This window comes from Accipiter gentilis, chromosome 1 (genome assembly GCF_929443795.1).
Source record: "Accipiter gentilis chromosome 1, bAccGen1.1, whole genome shotgun sequence".
In the NCBI taxonomy this organism is placed as follows: Eukaryota; Metazoa; Chordata; class Aves; order Accipitriformes; family Accipitridae; genus Astur; species Astur gentilis.
In genome coordinates this window covers 5,406,764-5,432,969 of record NC_064880.1, presented here as the reverse complement: position 1 = coordinate 5,432,969, position 26,206 = coordinate 5,406,764, and the positions used below count along the sequence as shown (strand labels likewise).

The following is a 26,206-nucleotide window of genomic DNA, read 5'->3' as shown; positions in this document are numbered from 1 at the left end:
CAAGTGAGAAATATGAATTTAATAACCCGGAACAACTAGAATTGCTAAGTACAGGAGAGCTAGACTCACTTCTTATCTCAGTTTCCTCGTTGGTAAAATGGGGAAAATATTAATTCCCAAAGTCACACATATATTTTGAGCATTAGCTTAATCCCAAATTTTAAGTGGTCAGATGGGACAGCAACGAGCACCACAATGAAGGCTACGTTAAAAGAAAAACCCAAAATTGATGGGCAAGGGAAATCTTAACTGTGTTGCTATCACAGTAAAAAGGGAAATTGGTACTCTGAATCTTGAATGAGGAATCTCACCTATAGCTACTACATCTGCCTATTTACTGACTCAGTTTAGGCTGAATAAAAAGATAATATTTTGCACAGAAAATTAAGCTTCCCTGAACTTCAGCTACATTTTTGGAGCTGACAGTTTGACCTATATGACTCACAGAATCATGCCAGTAGGAAATTAAGACGTCAAAGCTTGTTTCCTGTTTGCAGCTGGATATTGTTCTCTAACCTATACTAAACTAGGAATGGCACAGAGAAATGCCAATTAATGTTTCCCCTGGACTCAAATAGTAACATTTCACCCATAATTTCTTAGTACGAGGCTATGGTAGTAAAGCACTGTTGCAATACTACCAACTCTTCCAAGTGAAGGGAAGTCAGTACTTGGATAAGTCCTGTGTAAGAGCCTGGATATAACATTTTAATTGAAAATGAAGATTATGCAGATTGTCTGGGATGTGGTGCTTCTTTCTGTAAATCAGTACTTCATCTCAAACTAAGACTTATAAAGCGTACTAGGGGTACGATTTCAAGGCTCAGCCAAAGAATTGCCCGTGGAACTTTTTCTAAGAACGGCCGAGTCCCCATGCCACGTCCTATGATGGTTCATTTCTTTCTCCCTTACAAATTCCCGATTTTCTTTTTGTGGAAAGAATTTTTTTCCATTTCTGTCTTAATTGCTGTGCAGCATTGAGCATCTAACACATTCCATTAAGGATGTGGCCTTGTTACAGAAGTAGATAAAGTGGATCCTGCTGCTGTTGCAGTATTTATAAAATATTTTGAGTCTGAATTATATGTGCAGTGTGAGAGCCCTATGTTCTTTTAATACAGCAGAACCAAATGCAGCGATGTAAAAAAAAAGCAAGCCTCATTTTTGTTTATAGAACATCTGTGAACGCATTATAACTCTCTTATAAAGTTCAGTGAACTGCATTATTCACAAACCTTACATTTTCAAGTATATAGATTCTCTTTTAGGTCTAGTCCACTCTTGAAAGTTATACCTGTCTAACATTTTTTAATATGCCACATCACTGCAATGCTGATATTTATAACTGATTGTAACAGTCGATTGTCAGTGTGCAGTTACTTCTAGTGTTTTAACAGGCAGGTTTCTGGATCCCACTAGTAAAACAAAACATCCATATTCGGCAGTCAGTGTAGTTTTTGAACAATGTTCTGTTTTGTATAGACAAAACTGTACAGACATCATTCTACCTACTTAACAATTATGCTGCCATCAGACATCACATTTGGTTAATAACAGGATGACTAAAATTAGCATATCACGTGCAATTTATTTTATTGAAAGACACATCACACATCACTACATTAAAACCCAGTGAAATATAACTGTTTGAAGACCAAAGCTTTATAAAACATCCTATTGAATGCGCAGTTTCTCTAGAATTACACAAAGTACACCAACACACACCAGCATCATTATTTAGAATAAATCTAGACTTAAGTGCAATTTTACTCCGAAAAGTGACCACATAAACAGGGTGCTTCCCATTAGAAAGATCTGCTCCGTTTATTCAGATGTACACTAACTGAGTGCTGAAAATAAATCTTTCTTGCCGACTATTCTTGTCAGTCATAAAGACAGACAGCGAGCAAAAGAGAAAAGTAGATCTTGTCCTTTCCTATGCACCATCAATAATATAGTTATCTTCAGTCAATTATGGCAGTTTGATTGCTAAGGTGTCACGGGGGCCATAATTTATCCTTCAGTACCTTTATTACTATTGATGATAAACGAACCCAGCCTCATTATTAAAGGACAGTATTAGCTTGCCTGAGCTCTACAGTTAAAAAATGGCAGACTGAGGACATTTGATGCAGGAATTGCCAAGAAAAAAACCTAAGAATACTTGATGCTACTTTCTGTCACAGTGCAGTTACAGATGTACTTCTAAGTTGTGACTTGATTTTATTACACTAATCTCCTTGTAGATTCTCTGTAGACAGCCACCTGTACAGACTGGAACTAGTAGAACACAGATGTTCTAGTGTATGGTAATTGCAGAATTTCACGTAGGGGTCCAAGTTTGCATGACCAATGCTAGCTCCGCTGCAGGTTACAGGTTTTCCCAATAGTGTCTCGACTCACCTGCTGGGTTTTATATGAGCTTTGCAGGCCCTAAGGCCACCCGTGATGTTCTATGTTTGGCTTCTGGCTTCCAGACTCCACCTAGGCTCCGAGGGAAGCCTAGACCTCTGCCTCAGCAATTTGAGGATCCCCTGCCCAGGGAAGGAAGATGGTGGGTTGTCACAGTTGTGATCCTGGAACATGTCCCTGGTTCTAGACTTGCCCAACAGCATCTAGGTTTCCTGCCCTGAGAGTCTCACATTCTGCTGGATTTGTTGATCTGAAAAACGTGAACAGAGTCATCTTGTGGAGATTGTATGAAAAAGCTATTGACCCATTAGGTAGCGTCTTAGAAACCTTCACATTTTTTATAAGGCACATCCAAACAAAAATGGGATGATGGCAAATAAAGGGAGGTAGAATTCTATCACCATGACATTCACAGTGCCTTTCTAGTTTATATTCACATAATACAGACAATATACTATTAGATTCAAAACCAGATTTCTAGCAAAGAAAAACATTTCACTTATATACAGTCTTAATATCCTATCATTTCTTCTCAACTCCAGTCACAGAAAACAATTTCGGCTATATACATTTGGCTCAAAAGTAAAAGCTCATTTATTATTTGAAATAAAGGGACAACTGTCTGAGAATCAGTGCAATGACACTACTATTAATTTCTATCCATTAAATCAATGGCTGTAAAACAGTTTCTGAAGTAGGTCTGTCCTTCCATGAGAAACAGTGCTGAGCTTAACATACAGCTCTGGAAACATGAATGGAAAAGTAAAGTACAAGGCATTTCTGGGAGCAAATTGCATGATAGCAGACAAACAGGCTGCATACTTGAAAGGCAGGCAGCTAAAAGCATGGTGTATCTAGCACCACTTCAGCCAGGAGTAAATTTTTCCCTTCCAGGATAGAGCTAAATAATTTCTTTGAGGTGCACCCCATGTTGGCAATTTTTTTAAAAATTAGTTACATAGATTTCCTATCAGTAAGTGGTACATTTTGAAATTAAGTTGCTTTGTCTGTTAAGACACCTTAAGTTATTAAAAATATTTGTGTTAGTATTTTATAAATAGCATTCAGCAGTCTGAGTTAAAACTAATTAGAACATTTTCATTTGTTTTGTTTGTTAATTTGTAATTCTCATATACAAGTGTGAATTCTTATACTTAGTTCACTGCACTGTGACAAAATGTTTAAAAGTGAAAATCTTACTGTTTGATTTAAAAAAGATTGTGTAGGTCCAATTTTTGAGTGCACCAAACCTCAACAGCAACTACAGATGTACTAAAGCGACAGAATTAGCCCACTAGTTACTTTAAAAAAAAAACACAAACAAAAACCCAACCCCTAAAAATCACATTTTCCCGTACTGAACTGTAGCTTTATTAACAGCAGAAAGTAAGTTAGTTGTATAGTGCCTGTTAGTTCTTGGAATCACTTGCATGTTTCTGTAAGGGAGCCAAGACAACCCCAGCATTCCTGTCTTCACTCTCTGGACTATACAGATTATTTTTTTCTATGTATGCTTGAACTACATCAGGCACTAGGTAACGAATGCTCTGGCCCCTCCGCAGTGCTCTCCTAATCTTGGTGGAGGAAATGTCATTTGTGATCCATTCTTCCACAAGGTGAATATTATTCTTATGTCTCCACAAAATATCAGATTCATAGATGAATTTCTGAACGCTGTTTCCAGCCCTACTGATGCATACAAGGCCATGATTTTCCACAATTTCAGTGATGTCCTCCAACTTCCACAGATTGGGGATCCCAAAAGATTCCAGCATGTCACTTCCACAAAGCAGTTTAACCTGTGGGACACCTTAAAAAAAAAAAAGTGAGAAACAGGGCTTGGTTTAGGCCACCAGATTTTATCTAACTTGATGGGGCCATTTAATTTCTAGGCTACCTCTCTTTATCTTTGGTTAAGATGAGACAATGGAATGACATTTAAAAAGATTCAGAGTATATACTTTATAATTAGTAGCTTCAATACAGGATTTTTCTGAAAAAAGGTTATGGGAGTCCCTTCATTCAAAAGGACTGGAAAATAAACTCTAATATGCTCATTTAGCCTTGGGATGAATCAATCACTGTGAGCATCAAAGTAAAAGAAAATATAGAGAAGATTCCAGAATAGCTAAGTATGAAGGGATACTGTAATGCTGTTAAAACTTTATCTGACATTTCATAGAGTTACAGAAGAGCAGCTAGGTTTTACGAGACAGGGGGCAGAAGGGACTATGTAAAAGGAAAGAAAATAGGACCAAAGAAAACCCCATGGACTGTGTGACTTGTCTTCAGGGGACTCTCTTCCACACTATATTTTACAGGGAATCTCGAGAAGCATGCAGATAGAAACCACCTTAAAGAAATGGAAGCAAAATTGAGAGTGCTACAGATTTGCAGCTTCCAGTAATGTCACAGGGTGGTAGGAATGTACTAAAACATCTGTCAACACAATATGAAAAAAGCCTGCCTGATGCTGTTGGTCTTTTCTTTGAATACAGTTACTTTAAACAGAAGAATTTGGAAAGGTTCAAGGGAAGAAGTTAGGCAAAAGTCAAGATTTGGTAATATAAAGGATTAAGATGGTCATTATACAAGGCTGATCAAATTCTATATGAATACATATAATTGTACCTGTTAGGCTAAATAACTAAAAATTAGATCTAAAAGCAATAGCAAAACAAATGCTATCTAAAATTACAAAGCCAAGCTACATCTGTTGTATGAAGTTTTAAATTACAATTTAAAATGATCCTGTATGCAGATATATTTTGAATTTCAGGACTTAATCCTGTCCTTTCTTTCTTTCTTCAGCAACTTACAATATGATCCAAAATTCTCAGTTGTAACTACAGTTTAGCAAAGTTCTGTAGGTAGAATGGATAGCTCAGACCTTTTTCAGTTCAGATTTCTATTATCTTGAGTATTTTTCATGTCCTATATATTTTACCCTTACAGTCCTCTTGTTACGAAGCCTACTGCTTTACACTGTGGGATCTAAGGGAATAAACTTACTCAGTGGAATCAGAACCAAGAACTAGCATAGAAAAATGTTACTCATCAACAGAATTCCTTGGAAATAGCAAGTATTGTTAAGCATTTAATTGGCAAACAGACTTAACTTTTTATATCTGGACTCTGATTTTTCTTTTTAACGGGGTCATGCCTATTTGGTTCCTGTTTCCTCTTCCGTCCTGGCTTTGTTAAAGGTATAGCATTCTGTAGACTATTAGTGGGATCAGGAGATAAGAGCTTTTGATGATGGTACCTGTAAAACAGATGTATTTTAGGTATTTTAAAGATGTAAGAGAATATAGGGAAGAGTATGGCCTACTAAATAATCTATCACCACTTCCTCCTGCAGTACTTTCACAGACAATCCATCCAAGAACTGATCTGCTGGAACAGGAACTTGTGAGAGCTGGGTCATAAGACATCATAAGACAGTCAAAGTGCAAAGATTTCAAAGCAACAACTACAAGGTTGGTTTGTCTCTTTTTTATAAAAATTTGTTTTAAAAAGAAGAACCTCAGTAAGGCTGCAGTGACTAAAAGAATAAAAACCATAAAACTTAAAAGAAGATACTCCTTCAGGCAATTCTCATGCCAGCCTTTAAATACACAAATGGGCAGCATAGCACAATCAGAATCTAATGAGGGAAGCTTGTGTAGCATGTGTCTACCCTACTCTAGTCTCTTGTCCTTCCTCATGAATACCTTTTCAGCACAAAAATTGAATAAAACCTAAGAAACAATATATCTTAAAGATTGTTCACAGGCTCATTTTTTGTACATGTAGGACTAATGGTGCAATCTTTCATTTACAATGCTCGTATAAATAGTACTTCTGAATTCACTGAGTTATTTGTATGATTTGGGGTTAGCCTGCTATTATTCTAACTTGTTAGAGCTAACACCATTCCTTATCCTTCTATAGGTTCTTGAGACTTTTTAGGATTTGGCTGAAGAATACCTTAAAACTTTTAGTGTTTCCAACCACTCACTCTGGCTGCTTTCCCAATCATCAACTTCCACCCAATCTGAGTTTTTTGTAGCTAGTTTTGCCATAGTTACTCGGTGGTTCGCACTGATCAGACCTTTCTTCTTATATGCATCACCTACTGGTGAAATTATTCCTTTGATTACTTTGTATTTTCCTGTGGAAAAAAACACATCACACAATAACATGAAAAGTGGTTGAGCAGATGTTACTTCCACTGTATTGTATTTAAACTATTACATAACCATTATTCACTGCAGTCTCTAAGAACACCAATGCCAGCTCTGATAGCCAGCTGAGTGGAAAAGTACTGTACACTTCTGCCATGTGCAAGGCAGCACAATTAGAAGATTTAGTAAGATGTATTAGAAAGATAAAACTATTAAACTCATGCTTTAGCTCATTAAAATTAGTAATAAGCAACACATATATAAGACTTATCTCACGTATTTGGCCTACATGATTTTGTATGATACATGCACGCATACTAGCATCAATATAGAATTAGTATTTCCAAAAATATCTGTCACTGTCAAACAGCCATTCATATACACAAAATATTCACCTTAACATTTAAGGTTCTAGTTATCAGAGCTGTTCTGAATGATATAGATTACTGTCCTACCTGTTTCATGAAGGTAGTCTTTAGCCAGCTCAAATAGCCTTAGATGCATGTTGGTAATGGGATTGAAGGACCCACAGGCCAGCAGTACTACTTCAGTCTTCTTGTCAGGATCTTCCATAGCCATTCCTCGCAGCTACAGAGCCAAGTGGAGAGTGTTGGTGCTAGTTACCAGGCACTACAAGAAGAGACCAGATTAAAAGATAGTTATTCCTACTTACTTGTGCTGCCAATAAGCAGAACATTTCAAGATCAAATTGAACACTGTATTTTCCTTCCATCAACATTTGGCCTGTGATTGTTCATTGTTGCGAAATTCCATGCGGGGACGGACGACAGGACACCAATATGATGATCAAAGTCGCCAGTTTATTGAGCATAGCTGATGATTCTTGTACAATTCTCTAAGTTCCTTAAAAGCTTTGATTGGTTGCTGCATGCAAGCATATAGTGTCCACGCGCACAAGCATAAAATATGATTGGTTATATCGACACTGTACACGCATATAAACATAAGATATGATTGGTTATACTAACTCTGTACACGCACATAAACATAGGACATAATTGGTTTTATCACCTAAAACATGCAAAATTTGTCTCAGTCTAATTGGTCAAGATAAACTGCCGAATTGAGGTTCTTTGTGCCAAGTTCCCTTTATCATGGAATGCGCACCTGTGTTCTTCTAATTGGCATCTTTCTTTTTTTGTCGTCTTGTTTATTCTGTTCAAGGCCTTCTAAAGGTGTCTGGAATGCTCTTGTAACCATTAGCTAAGTATGTGTCCACAATTCATGTGATACTGCATTACCCAGTTTTTAAGAGATTAAAACCACTGCCTCTAGTTCTTTCTGGTTATCCCTGGATAGAGGTACAGTGCAAGGAGCTGAGACAAGAGTGGCATTATGTTGCAGAAAGGAGGATAATTTTTCCATGGGCCTTCAGATATCAAAGATGTAGAGAAAAGTGAGTGTGCTAGGAAGAAGATATATGTAATAGATAAGTGAATTCAAATTTGCCTTGTATTATCAATGCAGCTGTGATTCCCTCCTATATGCAAGAGGAAACATCTTTAAAAATGAAATCACTGAGAACAGGCTGCTTGCCTAAAGAGAGGGCAGGGTACTGCCCACTCTGAAGAAAAGCAGCTCATGCAAAAAAAATTCATAAAGAAAGATTGTTTGTCCTGATGGCAGGACAAACTTTATTAGAACCTTGCAAGTTTTTTAAGATGCCAATGCCCATCAACTGCCAAGAGATGCACCTGCAGGGAACTTACTTATAAGTATCTTCCTTACTTCTAGTGCTTACGGGGCAAATAGAACATCCTATGACAGTTCCCAGTGCTGCTACTCTAAGTTGCAGTTAGAACTAACATTATATTGTATTAAATTCTGGAGGGGGGGTGGGGTGGGGTGTGTGCGTGTTACATTTCTTCGTTCAGGATTTATTTACATTTTACTTTCTCTTGGTATGTGGGAAGAAAGTGCTATGGACTGAACATGAAAACAACCAATCTAATTTGTGTTGCAGAAAGTAAGTGGTAGATGTACCAGTGGAACAGATGACAGAAGAAGAGTGAATTTAAAAAAGTTTAGTAAAAGCTGCAATTAAATGCCAGATTTTTTTTTCCTTTTTTAAAATACAACAGCACTGTTGCAATTTTGAACTTCAGTTTCAGAAAGCTGCTTAAGAATTGGTGAAAATAAAGAAATTCCACTACTTATCTTTTTCCTTTCTCCTCACACTACGTGGATTTTTGCTTCTCAGTGTTCTTTTCTTTCATGAGAATATTCTGGCTTGCCAAGATGGTTTCCCCTAGCCTGGCCCTGAACAAATGAAAACCGGAATATGTTATGGGCCATTCTCATGCTGTTGCTGTTTGTGGGATGTCCAAGACATCTGCGTTGAGCACTGAATAGTCTGCCATTGTTTCTACAGCAACATCGCTGGCTGAAGAATCCCACAAGGTCACCCTCACATTCTGTCTCCTTTACAAAGAAGCTGAGTGATGTTCGCAGCCACCACAGTGGTGAGATATTATCACAGCTAAATCTTGTAACAGCTACTATGTACTGACATCAAATAGCCCTTGAATAAAAGGAAGCCTTGCAAGGCTTCACATTTTGCAAGTGTTAGTACTTTTCTGTGCTTTCAAGAGTTTCACAAACTTTTAAAATATTCTTTATTACTGCAGAGTAGTTCAGCATTTGAAGGGTTTGGTGTTACTTGGAATGCAGTCTTCACAGGGGCATCAGCTGGAAGAGTTACTATGGGAACAGGCAAGGAAAGGAGTTAGGCTTGCCTTTGTAATGCATAAAGCCCTACTTTCTAAAGAAAGGGACTCATGCTGCAAATTTGAAAAGGCTTGATTTTCTCCTTTAAAAAGAAAAAAAAAAGCAAGGGCAAAAACAATAGAAAACTTTAAGATTAAAATATATAGTGCCTTTTCTGGAGTTGGTGTCCTTTTTTGATGCTGCTAGCTCATTTTACAATCTTCAGAAACAGGCAATTATTGCATCATAAACTCACGTTGTAGCACTTCATATCTGCATAGAAATTGAGAATATAAATATAATTTAATAGTTTGAACATACCCTCAGTCTCCTAATTTGCATTGACCTCCTCTGCCTAGCACTGTTTTCACAGAAAACAGCTGCACGGCTGGCGTGGAGAGCGAAGGACGTGAGAAAGTGGTATTATCCCATGATTACCTTGATCCTTATAACCAACACAGCACCATCAGAGCTGGGATCTGCTTTGCGTGAAATGGCCTTCATACAGCGCTAACTTTTGGGAGAAAGCTATGCAATTTGCGCATCCCAGGAGAGAAAAAGAAGACTAGGTTCCAGTGATGATTAAAGCCCAGCCCCTGCCTGAGCTGTATATGGAACTATGCCTATTCTTATTGTATAATAACATAAGTAGTTTTGATGAATTACGTATAATTTACCACTGCTTGACACAGTTCTCATTATTGCAGTTTGACCACAAGATCCAAACTAGCAGCCTGTCTCCTGCTATACAGAGATGGGAGAGACCTGTGTGCAGGTAAGCCTTTAGTTTCACAAAACTGAGAAGAGTCTTAAAATAATTAATGCTACCTTATGCCAAATACTAAATGAACTATTAGTAAAACCTCTCTACAGAGACTTATGAAGGGGAAGGAAAGTAAAAGGGCCTTCAGTTACATTTTCCATCAGCGTAGGACATGCTGGATCACTTTCCCTTCTGCTTCAGAAGGAAAATTGAGGTGCCCTGTGATGTAGTCCCTTACACATATGCTTATATATAATCTCATCATGCTTATACATAACCTTACCGATATTCAGTGTGTCCTAACTGCAGTCCTGCTAGCGCTTAGCTGGACTGGACACCTATTTGCACTAAAAAACATCGAAGTGTGCGCCTGCAGTAGGTTTTGGGATGGTTCTGAATACCAACCTGTTCCCTGCCATGGATAAGCAGGTAATTTTGAGTATGCTTTGGTCAGTCTCATTTGCATTTCAGAGGTAAACACTTATTAAACCTGCTTATATATCTGTCGGATATCAACGCCATCAAATACGAAATTTACGGTGTGTAGGCTGTTGCTGGAAGCTCTCGCATGCGAAGCGCTCCGCTTTTCCCTCCGTTTCAGCAACCGCCTCCCCACAGCTCCACGCCGCCAGAGGCCCGCACGCAGCTACGGCCCCCCAACGTACGGGGCGCAGGATCAGGCCCCAGCCCGGCCAGTCGCCAGTCTCCCCCGCCGCCGCACGCCCCCCACCAGCGGTCCCCGCCGCCGCCGCCGCCCCGAGCCGGCCGGCCGGCCGCGCCGCCCCTCCTCCGCCGCCCGCGCTTACCGCCCGGGGCCGCGCCGCCAGCTCCGCGCTGAGGGGCCGCACTGGGCGGCGCGGCGGCGGCGCGCTCTCATTGGCCCGGACGCGCCGGAAGCGGCGCCGGTGGGAGGCGGCCCGCTCCTTCGTCCGTTGGCGTGGCGCCCGCCGCGGCCTGCTTCAGGTGAGATGGCGGCGGTGGTGGCGGTGGTGACGGGCCCGGGTGGCGGTTAGGGGCGGCGTGCGGGGCCGAGGTGGGCGGGGAGGGCGGTCGCGGCCCCCTCGCCCTGCGAGCGGCTCTGCCTTGCAGGAGCGGGCCTGGCGCGGGGTCGCCTCCGCGAACCGCGGGCGCGAAGGGGGAAGAGCCGGGCTGCAGCCTGGCCTCGGGGACAGGCGGGCAGGCAGGACTCGGATGGCGCCTAAGTGCCGCCTTCTCGGTTCTCCTTCCCCCCAGGCCTCCTGTTCGCTGCCCTCTCTCGCACCTTTCCGGCGGGGAGGATCGCGTTTGTTTGCCTGGCTGCCGGAGCCCTCGGCGTTACTGCAGACCCGCGAACTTGGCTGGTGAGCCGGTGCGTCACCCGGGGAGATCCCACTGACCGCTGCCGTCAGCTACCTGTCTGCTCCTGGTCGATGCCCGAAGATGCACGGGTTTCCTCTAGAGTCCACTAGTTTTCCGCAGCGAACGATCCTACCTAAGGTGTTTGCGTGCTTCAGACACCTGCATCCGGGTTGTTGTCTCTTAAATAGTTTCCCAAGGGGCCGTTGAAGGGTAGAGTCTGTTGTTACAGCTAGCGGGGCCTCAGTATTTCAGTAATTGCTCCTTGGTTTGAAACGTGTTTCTTTTTCTGTGCCGTGGCTGTTTGAGTTATTACTTTGGTGAGCTGCCTTTTGCTTACAAAGAGAACAATCCCGTAGACCCAGCCTAACACTTCTGTATTTCCACTGCAAGCATCTCCTAAGTGTTTTGATTAGACGCTTGCTCAAGATACTGCATGATTTTCTTGATACTTGGAGCATTCTCAAATAAGCTTTAATTTGTTGATACACAAAAATAAAATGTTCTTTCTCCTAGCAGTGTCATGTAACAGCTTAAAATTTTCATGTGAAAACAGAAAATGGCTTCAAGAGGAACAACAGAGACCGGTAAACTGAAACAAAACTTGGAAGAGCAGTTGGATAGATTAATGCAGCAGCTTCAAGATCTGGAGGAATGCAGGTAGTAAAAATAGATCCTTTCCTCTTATATGGTAATATTTTTCTGAAGTGGTTGGCAGAAGAAATTGGTACCTTTCAAAAACCTTGTGGGTTGTTTTGTTTTATTTTGTGTTTTGCTGTGGCTTTATATTCTTTAAATTAAGTAGGATGGGTGTGTTAGGTAGTAAAACTTATTTTAAAAAAACAACTTTATTAACATCGTTCTATTTCTTGAGGAAAATGCGGGCAAAAATACTCATTACTGTTTTCTTTGAAATTTTGTATTTCAGTGTGACTTTTTAACTTCTAATAGCTGTTCACAGAATTCACAGTTTTCATATGGGCTTTTTTAATGGCAGTTAGCAAATAGCTTTTTTTGTCTGTTTTGTCTTGTAATTGCGGATGTTGGGGTTTGGTTTGTTGTTTTGGGGTTTTTTTTAGTTCGTCTAACATTTTCATGTGATCTGTTTTATGTGATTTTGTGTTAGGTTTTTTTGAGGGCTAATAAAATTTGAGATAGATTGAATTACCAAGGAGAAGGTTTGGGTTTTTTTCTGTGTCACTGCTTGCACTTAAACGTGCTGTGTGGTTTTAGATGGTTTCTCTGACTATAATTCTAACTTGTCCAAGCAGTACATATTTTTTTCAAGAACATTTGTAACTGCTGGGGGTTGGTAGTGCCGTTCTTTGAACTAGACGAGGTTTAGACAGCAGGATCAGTTATTCCTGAATGACTTGTTTGGTTTGGGGTGAGGAGATAGGCTTCTCAGATCATTTCATTCACTATAGCTTTGAGCAAGACAATCTCACTGCATGTTTTTGTTGAGATCCAAAATACACTTTTAAATAGTGCACCAAGTGCTGAGTATCTTGTAGTTGTCAGGTCCTTTTTAATACGAGTAACTTCGCACAAACATCATAACTGCTTAGGTGGCTAGGAGGTGGTGCAAAACCAGGATGACTACATATGTATTAACTAAATAACAGCGAAGAGGGCTAGAGCAGAATAATCTGAAGTGATGTGAATGTTTTCATTGCTATCTGAGGAAGCGTATTTCATGGTATTCCCTGATGTCCTTTTTTCCATGTTACATCTCAGGTTTAATCCTATGAATTAATGATGTGTCTTGTTGGATCTTCTTTAGAGAGGAGCTGGACGCAGATGAGTATGAAGAGACCAAAAAAGAAACTCTAGAACAGCTGAGTGAGATCAATGACTCCCTCAAGAAGATTATGTCTGGAGATATGACTCTGGTGGACGAGCTCAGTGGGATGCAACTGGTAAGGATGACGTGTTACTAAAAATAGTTAACGTTCTGCCTGGACTCAGTGAAACAGAAAATAGATACAAGTGGTTCATTATAATTTTCAGACAGGCATATGTGAAAGCTAGATCTAGGTATCTAATGTTTTTATTATTTAATACATGTGTACATATAAAACCTTGGTTAGGTCTCTTCATTTTAAAAGGAAAAAAAAATGTTGAAGAATTACAACCATAACACTATAGGAAAAAAACTGTGGGAAACTGCAGGGACTAAATATATCAGATCCTTAATATTAGAAAATAACATAAAATAATACAAATTAATATTAAAGAGGCAATCCAGGACAATAAATATTGAGAGAAATGAAGTTCATGCCTGTTTGTTAGAAAGCATAAAGATAGCATTTCTTGTGCTCTTATTGCTGTTTCGAATTCAGACCTGTCCAAATGAAAAGGCTGTAGGAGTAACTGTGTAACTTTTAAGTTCTTTTAGTGAATGAATCTTATTTTATGCTGACTTCCAAACTTCTGATCTATTTTCTCTCTTTTGAAATGTTTATTTAGAGCATGATTTGTTCCTTCTGAGCCATATGGTTTAGGGTTTTGTTTCCAGAGAGATCATGATTTGTCCAAACATAACTGTGGTGACATTTAACTACAATAGTTTTGATACTCCGTAGAGGATTTTGAATAACAGTAGGAGATTCACCTCGTCGTTTACATTCTTACCCTTAGAAGAGCTGTTATCATCAGTGTGGGCATTAAAACTGATAAAGGTAGCATAGCATATGCACTGGTGACGTGCTAATATTAGGAAGATGTTGGAAATTATTAGAAATGAAGAGCTGGACTGTAATGAAAAGTTTCAGAGCTCTTTCTCAGTGTAGTTGTGTATTGGTTTTGTTTGGCAAGGTTTTGGTAGCGGGGGGGGGGGTTACAGGGGTGGCTTCTGTAAGAAACTGCTGGAAGCTTCCCCTGTGTTCGAGAGAGAGCGAGCCCATATTAGCCGGCTCTGAGACGGACCCGCCGCCGGCCAAGGCTGAGCCAATCAGTGATAGTGGTAATGCCTCTGTGATAACATTTTTAAGAAGGAAAAAAAGTTGGGACGGAGAGAAACTGCCGCCGGAGTGAGGAGTGAGAACATGTAAGAGAAACAAGCCTGCGGACACCAAGGTCAGTGAAGAAGGAGGGGGAGGAGATGCTCCAGGCGCCGGAGCGAAGATTCCCCTGCAGCCCGTGGTGAAGACCCTGGTGAGGCAGGCTGTCCCCCTGCAGTCCAGGGAGGTCCACGGTGGAGCAGATCTCCACCTGTAGCCCGTGGAGGACCCCACGCCGGAGCAGGTGGGTTCCCGAAGGAGGCTGTGACCCCGTGGGAACCCCGCGCTGGAGCAGGCTCCTGGCAGGACCTGCGGATCTGTGGAGAGAGGAGCCCACGGAGCAGGTTTTCTGGCAGGACTTGTGACCCCGTGGGGGACCCGCGCTGGAGCAGTGTGCTCCTGAAGGACTGCACACCGTGGAATGGACCCATGCTGGAGCAGTTCGTGAAGAACTGCAGCCCGTGGGAATGGCCCACGTTGGAGGAGTTCGTGGAGGACTGTCTCCCGTGGGTGGGACCCCACGCTGGAGCAGGGGAAGAGTGTGATCAGCCCTCGTCCTGAGGAGGTGAAGCGGCAGAAAATAACGTGTGATGACCATAAACCCCATCCCTGTCCCCCTGTGCCGCTGGAGGGGCTTGGTGGTGAAATCCGGGAGGGTAGTTGTGCCCGGGAAGAACGGAGGGGTGGTGGGAAGGTGTTCTGAGATTTCATTTTACTTCTCATGACCTTGCTCTGGTTGATTTGTAATAAATTGAGTTAATTTTGCAAATTGAGTCTGTTTTGCCCGTGACGGTAATAGTGAATGATCTCTCCTGTCCTTATCTCGACCCGCGAGCCTTTTGTTATATTTTCTCTCCCCTATCCAGCTGAGGATGGGGGAGTGATAGAACGGCTTTGGTGGGCACCTGGTGTTCAGCCAGGGTCAACCCATCACAAGTTGCACTAAGGAGTGGATTTTTCAAGCCCTGCATAAAGGTCATATATTTTTTTCATCTCAATTCCATGGTTAGGCAAAAAAAAAAAGAAAAGCTCTCTGTATCAGATGATGCAGAGGATACTAATGATGCTTTCCAGCCTTCATTAATCTTGTCATACAGCTATAGCTTGTGACTGCTATTAGTTCTGGTCATTCTTGCTCTTTCCTTGTAGGCAATACAAGCAGCCATCAGCCAAGCTTTTAAAACTCCGGAAGTAATTAGAATGTTTGCGAAGAAACAACCACGGCAATTGAGGACAAGGTTGGCAGAGGTGAAGGTTTCTGTTTTACTGTAAAAACTGTTTATTTGTGCTAGACTGATTTAAATATGTAATGATTGCAAGGGGAGGACCAAGTGTGTTAGAAAACTTGGTGGCAGCATCATAAAGAGATAGAGAAGTTCTCTCTTAGAATGTGTTCAGATTTAAGTATTTATTGAGGTAGCGGGAATAATGTGTATTTCTTGAATTATCTTCTATCTTGCTCTTCAAGACAAAAATGTGATTAACAAATATGAACTGAGTATAACTGCAAATAGAAAATCTGAAGAGTATGAATCTGTAATTGTACTGAGGGGCTGGAGAGTGCACTAGATGTTTCAGAGATCTGGACTGAAGTTGAGATCCAGATAAAGTGAAATTAAATGTGATTCCTGTGTGTATCAGTGGTATAGGAATCCATAATTTCAAATGAATAGCAGTCTCATTAAAAGATATTCAAGTTTGGAGACATCAAGAATGCTAAGGTTAGGCGCAAAGAGTATTTGCAGAATGTTCAGAAAAATTTCACAGCCATCTTTTAAATAATGGATACCTCTGTCCCTTACTTCTGTGGGTAGCATGCTTTCTGATGATATTTTTAGGCTGTTGCATTTCTCATTCTGTTGTGTTGAGTGAAACTAATGGGAAGCTTATATGTTTTGACTTCTTTTCCCCCCTGGCATACAGATGGACCGAGACTTAATGGTTGGGAAGTTGGGACGAGACCTATACACACAGCAGAAAGTGGAAATCCTGACTGCCCTCAGAAAGCTTGGTGAGAAGGTAAGGTGTTGGTATGATAGTTAGGTGAATAGAGATTTCTATCTGTATATTGAAGAGGAATTTGAAATCATTAAAATAAGAAATTACAGCTTTTGTTCATGAGCAAATGATAAAATGCAGCTTGCTTTTGTAGTATGTAAGTGTCCTTCCATGTTAATGCTAAGCTTTCTGAAGCACTCACTACTGAACATATATCGAGTAGTATTGTAAATTTATATAAGGCTGTTTCTACTTTAAAATGTTTTCTTTGGTGGGTCATTTGAATGAATTGCATATAAGCTGGTACAAGTTGATGATATTTATAAAAGCTACAAAACAAGTCTTTTACTGGCTAACTACCACCTATCCACCTGGCAGGAACTATCCAAGACTTTTGACATACATTGAGCTTCACTTACTTTTGTATTGGTGATAATACCTACCTCTTGGTGTAAGATAAATAAATTGGAGAGATGAGTGGGAAACTGATTGTTTGCCCAATGAGCCCATCAGTAGCAGAACAATCCCTGGGTTTAACCACTAGAGGGAGAAGGAGAAGTTGTTACTTTTTGTTGATGGTACATGAAGAAAATGGGTTGCTGTGTATCTCTGTACCTAAACTTTCTTAAGAAATGAGGGAATATAATAGAAAACATCAAGTGCAGTACTTAAAGGAGCTGCATTCCAAGTAGATGATAGTAGCAAATGCTTTCCCTCAGAATAGTTTTATTGCTTGACTGTCAGAGAAGAAAATGTTTTAGAAATAGGTTAAAAGGCTAGTTAAGATTGTGAACTGAATGCGTGAAGATATTTAATCCTCCCGGCATGAGTTCCTTGGATCACTTCAGACAAGCCACTTCACCACACTTTGACATAACCTCTTTATCTTTTAAAATGATCAGTAACCTGCTTCACAGAGGACTTGCTAGGCTAGTAGTTTCACATCTGTTCTGAATGTGAAAAATGATGGTAAATATTACATCTTTGTCTGCACAATACTGCAAAATGCTAAGTAGTTAGATGCTTGCTCACAAAGCGCTGCAAAAGCACATAACATACTTTTTCCTGCATTCCAACGTCATTCTGAATGCCTGTACCTGATTTTTATATTTTTAATAAACAAACTGATGCAAACACTGTGGACAGTTTGACACACTTACGCTTTGTTTTAGTAAGGGTATATATCTGCGGCTACTTAAATGAGTGAGTTTTAACTTAGAATATCTGAACCTTCCAAATGTAGGTTACTACTTCATTATTGTAAATATTTTATGGGCATCTGTCACTAGGCATCAGAGCACATACATAAAAGCAAAATATACATGTGCAAATGTCACTTGAAAGGAAGAGAACCATTTCTAGGTCATTGACTCTTAACATGGTCAAAGCTGGTAGTGACTTCATATTCTCAGTTTTCTCAGTAGATGATATGAAGCGAGCTTAGATCTCGGCTCATTACTCTGTTGACCACATAACAAAAACATAATTGACATCCTTTGCATAGTTTTGGTACAGAGGTACAGGGTGACGTTTTCATGAAAAATTACCCCTGGAGGACAGCTTGAAGCTTAGTGGTGCATGCAGCAGCATGTATGGTGTTCCATATGCTGTCCTTCATGAGCTGACAGGTGCCACTGAGGAAATAATTCAGTGGTAAAGGGAGTAGCTTGCATTTTTACTTTGGCTTGTAATATGTTAGATAACACTGCCACTTAAAAACCGCAAACTGACAATTGCTGTAACCTGTCATAGTTCATGTATGTGCCCATGTAGATGGTGGGAATTACAATGGTGGGAATATGCACAGTTAAGCTACCAAATTCACAGCTGTGGCCTTTTTGAATTTAGCTCACTCCAGATGATGAGATATTCTTGTTGGCAAATGCTGGTGCAGCCCTGAGCCAGTTTGAGAGAGTCTCCACTGACCTTGGTAAGTTTTCGTTCTCATGACTTCCAATTTCTTTGCCTCATTGAACACAGATTAATAGAAACGCCTGTGATTCCCCTATGAAAGAGAAAATACAAACAAAAGATTCATGCCTTTGCGTTTTGATGTACATTTTTCTGTTTTATTAACAATGAAACTCTGATAAGCTATCCATGAGGAAAAAGTAACGCAGCAAATAAATCCAGTGCCAAATGTCCATAAAATGCCAAGTGTTGACTGTAATGCTGAAGGCTTGAATGGTCTGTCTCCAGCAGAGATACCACCCATACAGTTAAATACAGATCTTTCTTGCATTAATGACTCTCTTCAGGAGAGCTTTTTCTTCTACTTGATGCAGAGAATTTGGCCATTTTTGGCACATTGTCAAAATACAGCTTTAAAGAACTCTTCTTGCCATGATTGTCATAACAAATCATATTGACAAGACCAAAAGTTCAGTTATAATATTCATTAAATAAGCACAACAGTTCATTCTAGCATTACAGTTAGAATTGTGATGAAAGAACTGTGAATGGCAGGAACGTGCAGACGAGGTCAGGGTACAAATAAACTGTCTCTGTGAACTACCTTTCAGTACTCCTCTTCCTGAGAGTGTAAGCAAGGTGAGAACCCTTTTGTTCAAAAGGGTACTTTGTTAGAAGCAATCTGTGCTTGTGGTGGCTTGACCTTGGCTGGCCACCAGCTGCCCACCAAGCCGCTTTCTCATTCCCCCTCCTCAGCAGGACAGGAGGAGAAAATAAAATTAAAAACTCATGGGTTGAGATAAAGGCAGTTTAATAAAGAAAAGCAAAGGCTATGCACAGAAGCAAATGAAAACAAAAAGATTTACCCTCTACTTCCCATCAGCAGGCAATGTCCAGCCACTTTCTGGGAAGCAGGGCCACAGTATGTGTAGCAGTTCTTTCAGAAGATAAATGCCTTAATACCCCACCGCCTCCTTTCTCCTACCTTTTATTGCCGAGCATGGTGTCACATGGCACGGACTCCATCTGGGTAGTTTGGGTCAGCTGTCCTGGCTATGTCCCATCCCAATCTTTTTGCTCAGCATTAGCCATAACATCGGTGTGTTACCAACACCATGCTAGCTACAGATACAAAGCACAGCACTGCGAGACCTGCTGTGGGGAAAGGTAACTCCATCCCAGCCAGACCCAAAACAACATGGCTGGTTTCAGACCTGTCAAGCCAGTAAGTCTCTTTTTTTTTTTTTCCTTATTTTATTTATTTTTAAATTAGCTCAAGTGTTCTAGTTTTCAAAATGTAGGTTTGATTTCTTTTGATCTCAAATGTTTTGCTTGATTTAAATTGTATATAAGGAAATTCACAATTTCTACTAATACTGAAAATGTTTTTTCCTCTCGTAGGATCAGGAGACAAAGTTTTTGCTCTAGCAAGTTTTGAAGTAGCAAAGGCAAAACAATGAAGAGGTGCATGAGGCTTGTGTCTCTCCAGTTATCAGCAGCATTGGACTTCTGTCACATTGCATTTGTTTTTTCTATTTTTAACACATTGAAAAAAAAAGAGAAGCAAAACAAAAAACCCAAACTCTAAACCTCTTGGGTTCTTAACCAGAAGATACGAAGTAAACAGCCTTAAGTGCACTTCGGAACCTTGGTGTCTGTACCCCTTAGTAACATAAGCTCTGAGGCTGAAAACTAAGTGGTACTCTAAAAACAAAAGCATGGTATGACTGTCTTTGGAAAGAATCAGCTATTCTGAACTTCTCTGAATGTGTCTTTCTCTAACTATTAAAATGTAATCTTTTTGCATGTGGTTGTAGCAAGCAGATCTTATTCAGGAGCAGTCCTAATGAGAGAGTGGGGTTTTGGGTGATTCTTCACGTTGCTCTCAAGTTGTCTTAATTTTTGTCTGGACTCCCTACTAAGGGGCTTGTACGAGGAATGCACTGAAGCTTTGAAAAATTGACGTAGTTTATTTGAAATGCCATCTTTCTACAAACTGTTTGCAGAAGAACCAAAATGAGACTGTATAGTGATCATTGGCCCTTAGCTGCTTGTTTGCTGTATACATGAATGAGCACCATTGTGTCCTAGCCTTGACTGACAAACAATGGAAGCCCTGTAGGGAGGCTTCTGGAGTAGTTTAACCTTGTGTGTTGAAAGACCTGGAATTGCTAGGAAATGGCAATGAGAAGCCTTTTCTGTGACCTTGTCCTTTAGCTGTGGGTGTAGAACTACATGCTTCCGTTATTTCCCAGTATTTCTGAGATAGTGTGAAATAGTTTGCAAGTAGAAACAAGTTTAGAAAGGGGGGGAAAGCTCTCATTATGTGATCAGTGCAAGTGTTGCTCAGTCTATTTATCAGATGGTGGTGCTGTGGAGAGAGAAGGGTCTATGCCTCTGCAGAGGAGTTAGAATCCTCAATAATTTCCGAGTGTAGGAGGATTTAAAATCTCCTATTGTTGAATTTCTAGCTCTGAATGTGGAGAAACTACTTGGGACTCTAGATGTGTGCTTAATTTCCTGATAAGCTATTTTTTTGTAAAATCAATATTAGGGATCTTGTTCTTGAAGTACTAGCTGCTTCACACTTTAATTCAGTACTTGTTAGCATTTTGTCTGAGCTGATTGGAAGCCTGTATTTCACTGAGATTTTTTTCAGCTTGAGAAATGTGCATTTCAGGTCTGCCCTACCCTGGTTATATATTCAGGCACTGATCTAATGATATTGGCAACCATAAAAAAAGGCATTTCTTAATTGAATTTCATACTTGTTTCCTTTCTTCTTTTACCACTAGCTAAAGTATACAGCTTCTAGCTGTAACAAAAAATGAAAAAAAAACCCAAAAAACCACCATGCAAAAAAAGTGACTTCATGCAAAAAAAAGTAATTTACCCTCTATTTCTGTGCAAAAAGAGTTCAAACATTAGACAGTTTTGGATCCTTTGGACTATATGTTTTACAGGGAGTTAGCACTTCCTTTCTTTGGAGACCTTCAGAAGTGGAGGAAGCGTTACAAAATCTCATTGGCAAAAGGAGAATTTGGCTGTGAGTGTGTTGACATGCTATTATTATCTGGCACCCCTCAGAGAAAGTGTGACTTGCCAGTCATAGATACAGTCAGTTCTCCTTCCTGTAAGGTGGGGCAGAAGTGTATCAAGAGAAGAAAGCTACCATTTTGCTGCTTAAACTCCACAAATTTTCTATTTTTTCTAAGTGACAAATTTATTTTTCCTTAAATGAGAGCAAAGTACAATAACCAAATGCCATAGTGGTTTATGCTAGCTCTCCAGCAAATGACATTAAAAAGAGGTTAAATGGAGATGTCTACCTATATTGCTAACGTGATAGGTGTATTTTCAGGACAAACAGATTTTGCGTTGGTTTTAGTGGTTGCGATTTTTTTTTTCTTTGGCTACATGTCTTATTTAAGTTTTAGGCATGTTTCTGAACTGACCTGTAAAACATGGTAACTGCCATCTCAGAAGAATTCCTAGGAAAAAAGTGGTCTTGTTTCCATCTTTTTAGTGCTTTGAATTATAAAAATTAAGAAATACATGTACTAAAAGGATGATATTGAATTCTTTTAGACTTAGTGATGGTTTATAAACCAAGTTTTAAACCCAAATGTTGGGTAGATTCAGTTCCAGTTTACGGTGGCACAGCTGTTTTTGGGAACAGTAGAGTTGAACTTGCGTTTGTCAGCAGCGAAGGTGACCAGCTGTTTTGAGGAATCCTATGTTTAACAGAGTTGAACATCTGTGTTTTACCTATCAGATATATATTGTAGGCTTTTATAGCTAGACTTGAGCTTCAGTAAGAACTGCCATTGAATTGAGTGAGTGGAGTGGAAATAGTCTTAAATTTGGATAGCCTATTGCAATGTTAATCTCAGTGTCACATAGTAGTCACTTAGAGACTAAGTGTGTAGTGTAGACAGTAATCAGAAAATTAACATGATCGGTCATAATTTAGATTGCACTTACAGGGCATAAGTATCCTATAAATAAGCAAGTTTGTCTAATTGTAAACTAGGACTGGAGTAGAGTAAACCAGAAAATGTGTTTTTTACAATGTATTTTACTTTAATAGATATCCTTTTGAAATCTACTATTTTAGAAATGAAAGGAAACACAGTATAGACAGCATAATTTATGTCTTTCACTGGTGGAACTTTTTTCTCCTTTTTTTTTTAAGAAGCTTTTATTTAGATGGGGTCTTTTGTCCATTATATGAGAGCTATTTTCCTGTCTGGGGCAGTATTATGTTCTCTGACAAAGGCTGATTGCAGCTTTATAGCTGGGAGCAGCTTATTAAAAGGCGTTATTAGACAGTCTAAAATTATTGAAAACAAAACAGTCCATGGGGACTGTAGCTGCCGCCTTTTCCTTTCTGCTCATTACTGGTGCTAAGTAACTCTTCTCCCTCCACATCCCCCAACCTGCTTGCAGCATTAGTATGTAAATTAAATCTCTCAGCACCCCCACAGATCACAGTAAGTTTACAGTACGATAGGGAAATCTTTTTCCTTGTAGTTTGAGAGGTGTATGTTTCCAGGAGAAACTTTTTTTAATGGATTTGCAAATATTTCAAGATTTTTTCAAAGTTTCTGTACTGCAGGCAGTTGTAAAATTCCTATTAAATTTATCCTTGACTGACTATCTTTTTTAACCTTTTTTATCCTTTTGCTCTTGAAAAGATCTCTCATGATTTAGATGGACAAAGTTGAGGCTGAGATCAGTGACCAATATTATTGCAAGATTCAGTATGCCAGGCTTGTCTTCTCAAAAGTTGTGAAGGGTCAGAAAGCAGAGCTGTTACCCAGAGGCTGGATATGTCCTGCAGAATGCTCTGACTAGAAATGTAATTTAACAAGGAAGCTGTTGCCAGTATGAAGCTATTCGTATGTTGACCCTAGCAAATAGTTCTGAAGTAAGCTACTTGAAGTGGTTAGATTAATTTCAGAGGCATAGTAAGTTAATTGGTGTGCTGTGCTAAATATTTTTCCAAATAATCCTGGGATGTACCTCCACTAGTACCTCAAATGTTTCTGCAGGGGCTAGAAAAAAGTCCATAATCTATTTATCATAATAATCATTTGCTCAAATAAAAACTGGTAACAAAAGAACAACTCCTAAATGAAAGCATGGTTTTGTTGTTTAATGTACAAGCTTGTGATGTTTGAGTTCCATCCCTGCTTCAGCATTAGACCCAAGCAGATCACTTATTCTCTATACATCTTTCTCTCCTGGAGTAAAATACAGATTAGGATACCTGAATATCGAGTGCTATGAAGTTGTTATTGATCATACATTGCTTTGAAGTTTAAATGTGCTTTGTTTTTTGTTTATCATTTTACTTCTGAAATAAGAATTATAAAGTACAGTAGCTTTAAACACATCAGCAAAGTTGCCCAGAGTTCTTCTTGGCCATATATAACTTCCCTTTTAAAATCTTTCTATAGAAGGTGAATCTAGTGATTGTACTGATCTAAACCAAAAAGTGTTAGAAAATTGAAGCTTCAAATGCTCTGTCTCGCTTCTGTCTTTTGTCTCCTTATATTATTTCCCTTCTTTGATCTCAAATGGAAAAGTAGCAAATTACCTTTGTCTTAAAGGAAAAATACAAGATATCTTAAGAAATCCCTTAGTTCATCATGTAACCTTGCCTGTTAAAATTGAATTAATTTTGATAGAGATTTCTGTATTAATGATACTCTACTGACCAGGCATTTAAGGCTGTATCATTAGTGGCTGAAATGGTAGGCAAATTAAAAATAACCATTTGGTTTTGTTTCCAGTATGGCCATTCCCTTCCTATATAAGGACAAATGCAACTTTTACATTGTCAAGAAATAAAAGTCAGCCTGCAGGCATTGTCCGCTTTTCCCCCTTCCATCATTTCTAAATTATCCTCACAGAGTTCTGGGGAAGTCTTTTCTATTAGGGAAGTAAACTTATTTCAGTTCTGTCTGCTTAGCTACCCAAGAGAGGAATAGGAATGCTCATACTGGAGTTTTTCTTTAGAAGTCATGGAAAATGTGGCACTTTGTCTCGCTATGAGGTTGTAGGGGTTTTTTAACTTTAATAGGGTTTTACACCTGTGACAGAGAGGGGAGAATTACTGGAGTTTATGTTGCCCAAGGTTTCTCTCCCATAACTTTTAAATATCCAAGCTTCCCACCTCAGTCAAGCAGGAGCTGCTGATGTTCAGAGCATCTGAAAAGATGGCCTAAAGTATCTGACACTATCTGACAGGATAAATAAAAATATTTCCGAATAAGTAGTCTCTAAAATAAGGTCTTAAAAGAGGAAATGCAGACATAAGGTTAGTGGATATAACTGCATGTAAGGCGTTGCTGTATCATGCACTGAAATATCTACTGTAATTTAACTCAGTAATGTGTTCATGATATATTTAATAGCAGATTTCTTTTTAAAACAAGCTCTAATCATGGACATCTCTTTTGATCTTGCTATCATAATAGTTTGGTGCTTGATAATATTTAGGATCATGTTTTCGACATGCCTCCAAAAATGGTTTGGTAATAATCGCAGATGTACTGAAAACCATCAGGCAGAACCACCTGCAAATCCTGTGGACAGAAGTGTTAATGTCTGGGTAAATAGTTCTTCTTTTGATTGTTCAGTTAATATCTTTGTAAGGGGAAGGTTGAAATTAAGTTCTGTAATGTCGTAAAAGAGTGTGCTTTGCAACTTTGTAAATACCAAATTTCATCTGGGAACGCTTCTGGGTTTGAATAAAATACGCAGCTGAGAAGGTTTCTTACCATACAAACAACGTCTGGATTAAAAAAACCAAAAGATTGTCATAGCCTTTTTTACACTAAAGGCCTTTTTTGTCCATCCCTCTAAAATACCTCTGCATACCTCCTCACTGCACAGTCTGTAGAAACATTAAATATTGTAACTAAGGCAGCTGAACTATTTCTTTAATTTTCTAGTATACTCTCTCTAATCTATGCCTGTTGTGCTTGCCACTAGTCATGGAATTTTCAACTGACTGTTGTGACCCTACATCATTTATTATAATGTCCCAGATATGCAAAGAGTTGACTGGTTGAACTGCATTTAATTTTCAGGAAACACTGTGCTGTTTCTGCATCAGAGCATGATTTTGATGTATATAAAAGATTACCAAAAGAAAAAAGATTCCAGACTAAAACAATTCCCTCATTGGGTACCATACACATCTTCGAGAGAAACAGTTCTCATTATTGTTGCATGTGGTTAAATCAGATGGATAATGAAAGCAGGGCTTGTGTGTACAGATGCTGCTGGAAGCTCTTAATGAGAGGGAGATGCCAACAAATACAGAAGGACTTGGAGGGTGGAAACAGCTGTACTGTGAAGGAATCCTAAATGAATTTCAGAGCTGATTAGGAAAGAATTGGAGATCAGAGAAGGACAGAGTGAATTGAGAGAATTTTTGTGAGTCAAGCAGGGATTCAGAGGAGGTTTCATGAAGTTTTGGCAAACTAGAACAAACAGCAGCCTCATTAAACAAAAGAGATTAGAAGCTATTGAAAAGAAAAATCCATTTAATCTGTTGGATATTATTTTACAAAAATCTAATCTTTACACAGTACTTGTAAAAAATGTTAGAAAGACTTAACCTTCAGATAATTCAACATCCTAATGTTCCCCTGCTGATGATAAGCTGTATTCTTCCCATTTTGTGGTTGGGGCAAGTAGCGTGATGATTGGTAGGATAATAGATTTGATCAAGTGCAGTGCACTGGTATCTTCTGTTTACTTTGTGAAGGTCTGTGCATTCCCATGAGACATGGACAATGTTCTGCTAAATCTGTTGCGGAACTAGGAGTTAAGAGGTCCCTTGAGCATCCATCACGTCTTACGATGATACAAGTGAC

At 39.5% G+C, this 26,206-nt stretch overlaps 2 protein-coding genes across 12 annotated transcripts; one reads left to right on the top strand and one right to left on the bottom strand.

Moving 5' to 3' along the window:
- Positions 1 to 1,568: 1,568 nt before the first annotated feature.
- On the bottom strand, positions 1,569 to 10,937 carry NMNAT1 (nicotinamide nucleotide adenylyltransferase 1). Of its 2 annotated transcripts, none has more exons than XM_049806177.1 (5): positions 10,875 to 10,937; positions 7,034 to 7,208; positions 6,382 to 6,565; positions 5,532 to 5,677; positions 1,569 to 4,222 (listed from the first exon to the last, which is right to left on the bottom strand). In XM_049806177.1, exons 2-5 carry the CDS (start codon positions 7,155 to 7,157, stop codon positions 3,822 to 3,824), a joined length of 855 nt encoding a protein of 284 aa, XP_049662134.1. In that variant the 5' UTR covers positions 7,158 to 7,208; positions 10,875 to 10,937; the 3' UTR covers positions 1,569 to 3,821. The 2 variants fall into 2 exon arrangements, with proteins under 2 accessions (XP_049662134.1, XP_049662126.1); XM_049806169.1 differs by lacking the exon at positions 10,875 to 10,937 and adding an exon at positions 10,607 to 10,710.
- A 21-nt stretch (positions 10,938 to 10,958) lies between these two features.
- Positions 10,959 to 26,197, top strand: LZIC (leucine zipper and CTNNBIP1 domain containing). 10 transcript variants are annotated; one of them, XM_049799238.1, is made up of 8 exons: positions 10,959 to 11,031; positions 11,302 to 11,408; positions 11,920 to 12,063; positions 13,187 to 13,322; positions 15,555 to 15,653; positions 16,329 to 16,424; positions 18,252 to 18,333; positions 19,716 to 24,788. In XM_049799238.1, exons 3-8 carry the CDS (start codon positions 11,963 to 11,965, stop codon positions 19,772 to 19,774), a joined length of 573 nt encoding a protein of 190 aa, XP_049655195.1. In that variant the 5' UTR covers positions 10,959 to 11,031; positions 11,302 to 11,408; positions 11,920 to 11,962; the 3' UTR covers positions 19,775 to 24,788. The 10 variants fall into 10 exon arrangements, with proteins under 10 accessions (XP_049655195.1, XP_049655175.1, XP_049655221.1 ...); XM_049799218.1 differs by having other exon boundaries at positions 11,302 to 11,416; XM_049799264.1 differs by having other exon boundaries at positions 10,965 to 11,031; positions 11,960 to 12,063.
- The last annotated feature ends 9 nt before the right edge of the window (positions 26,198 to 26,206 follow it).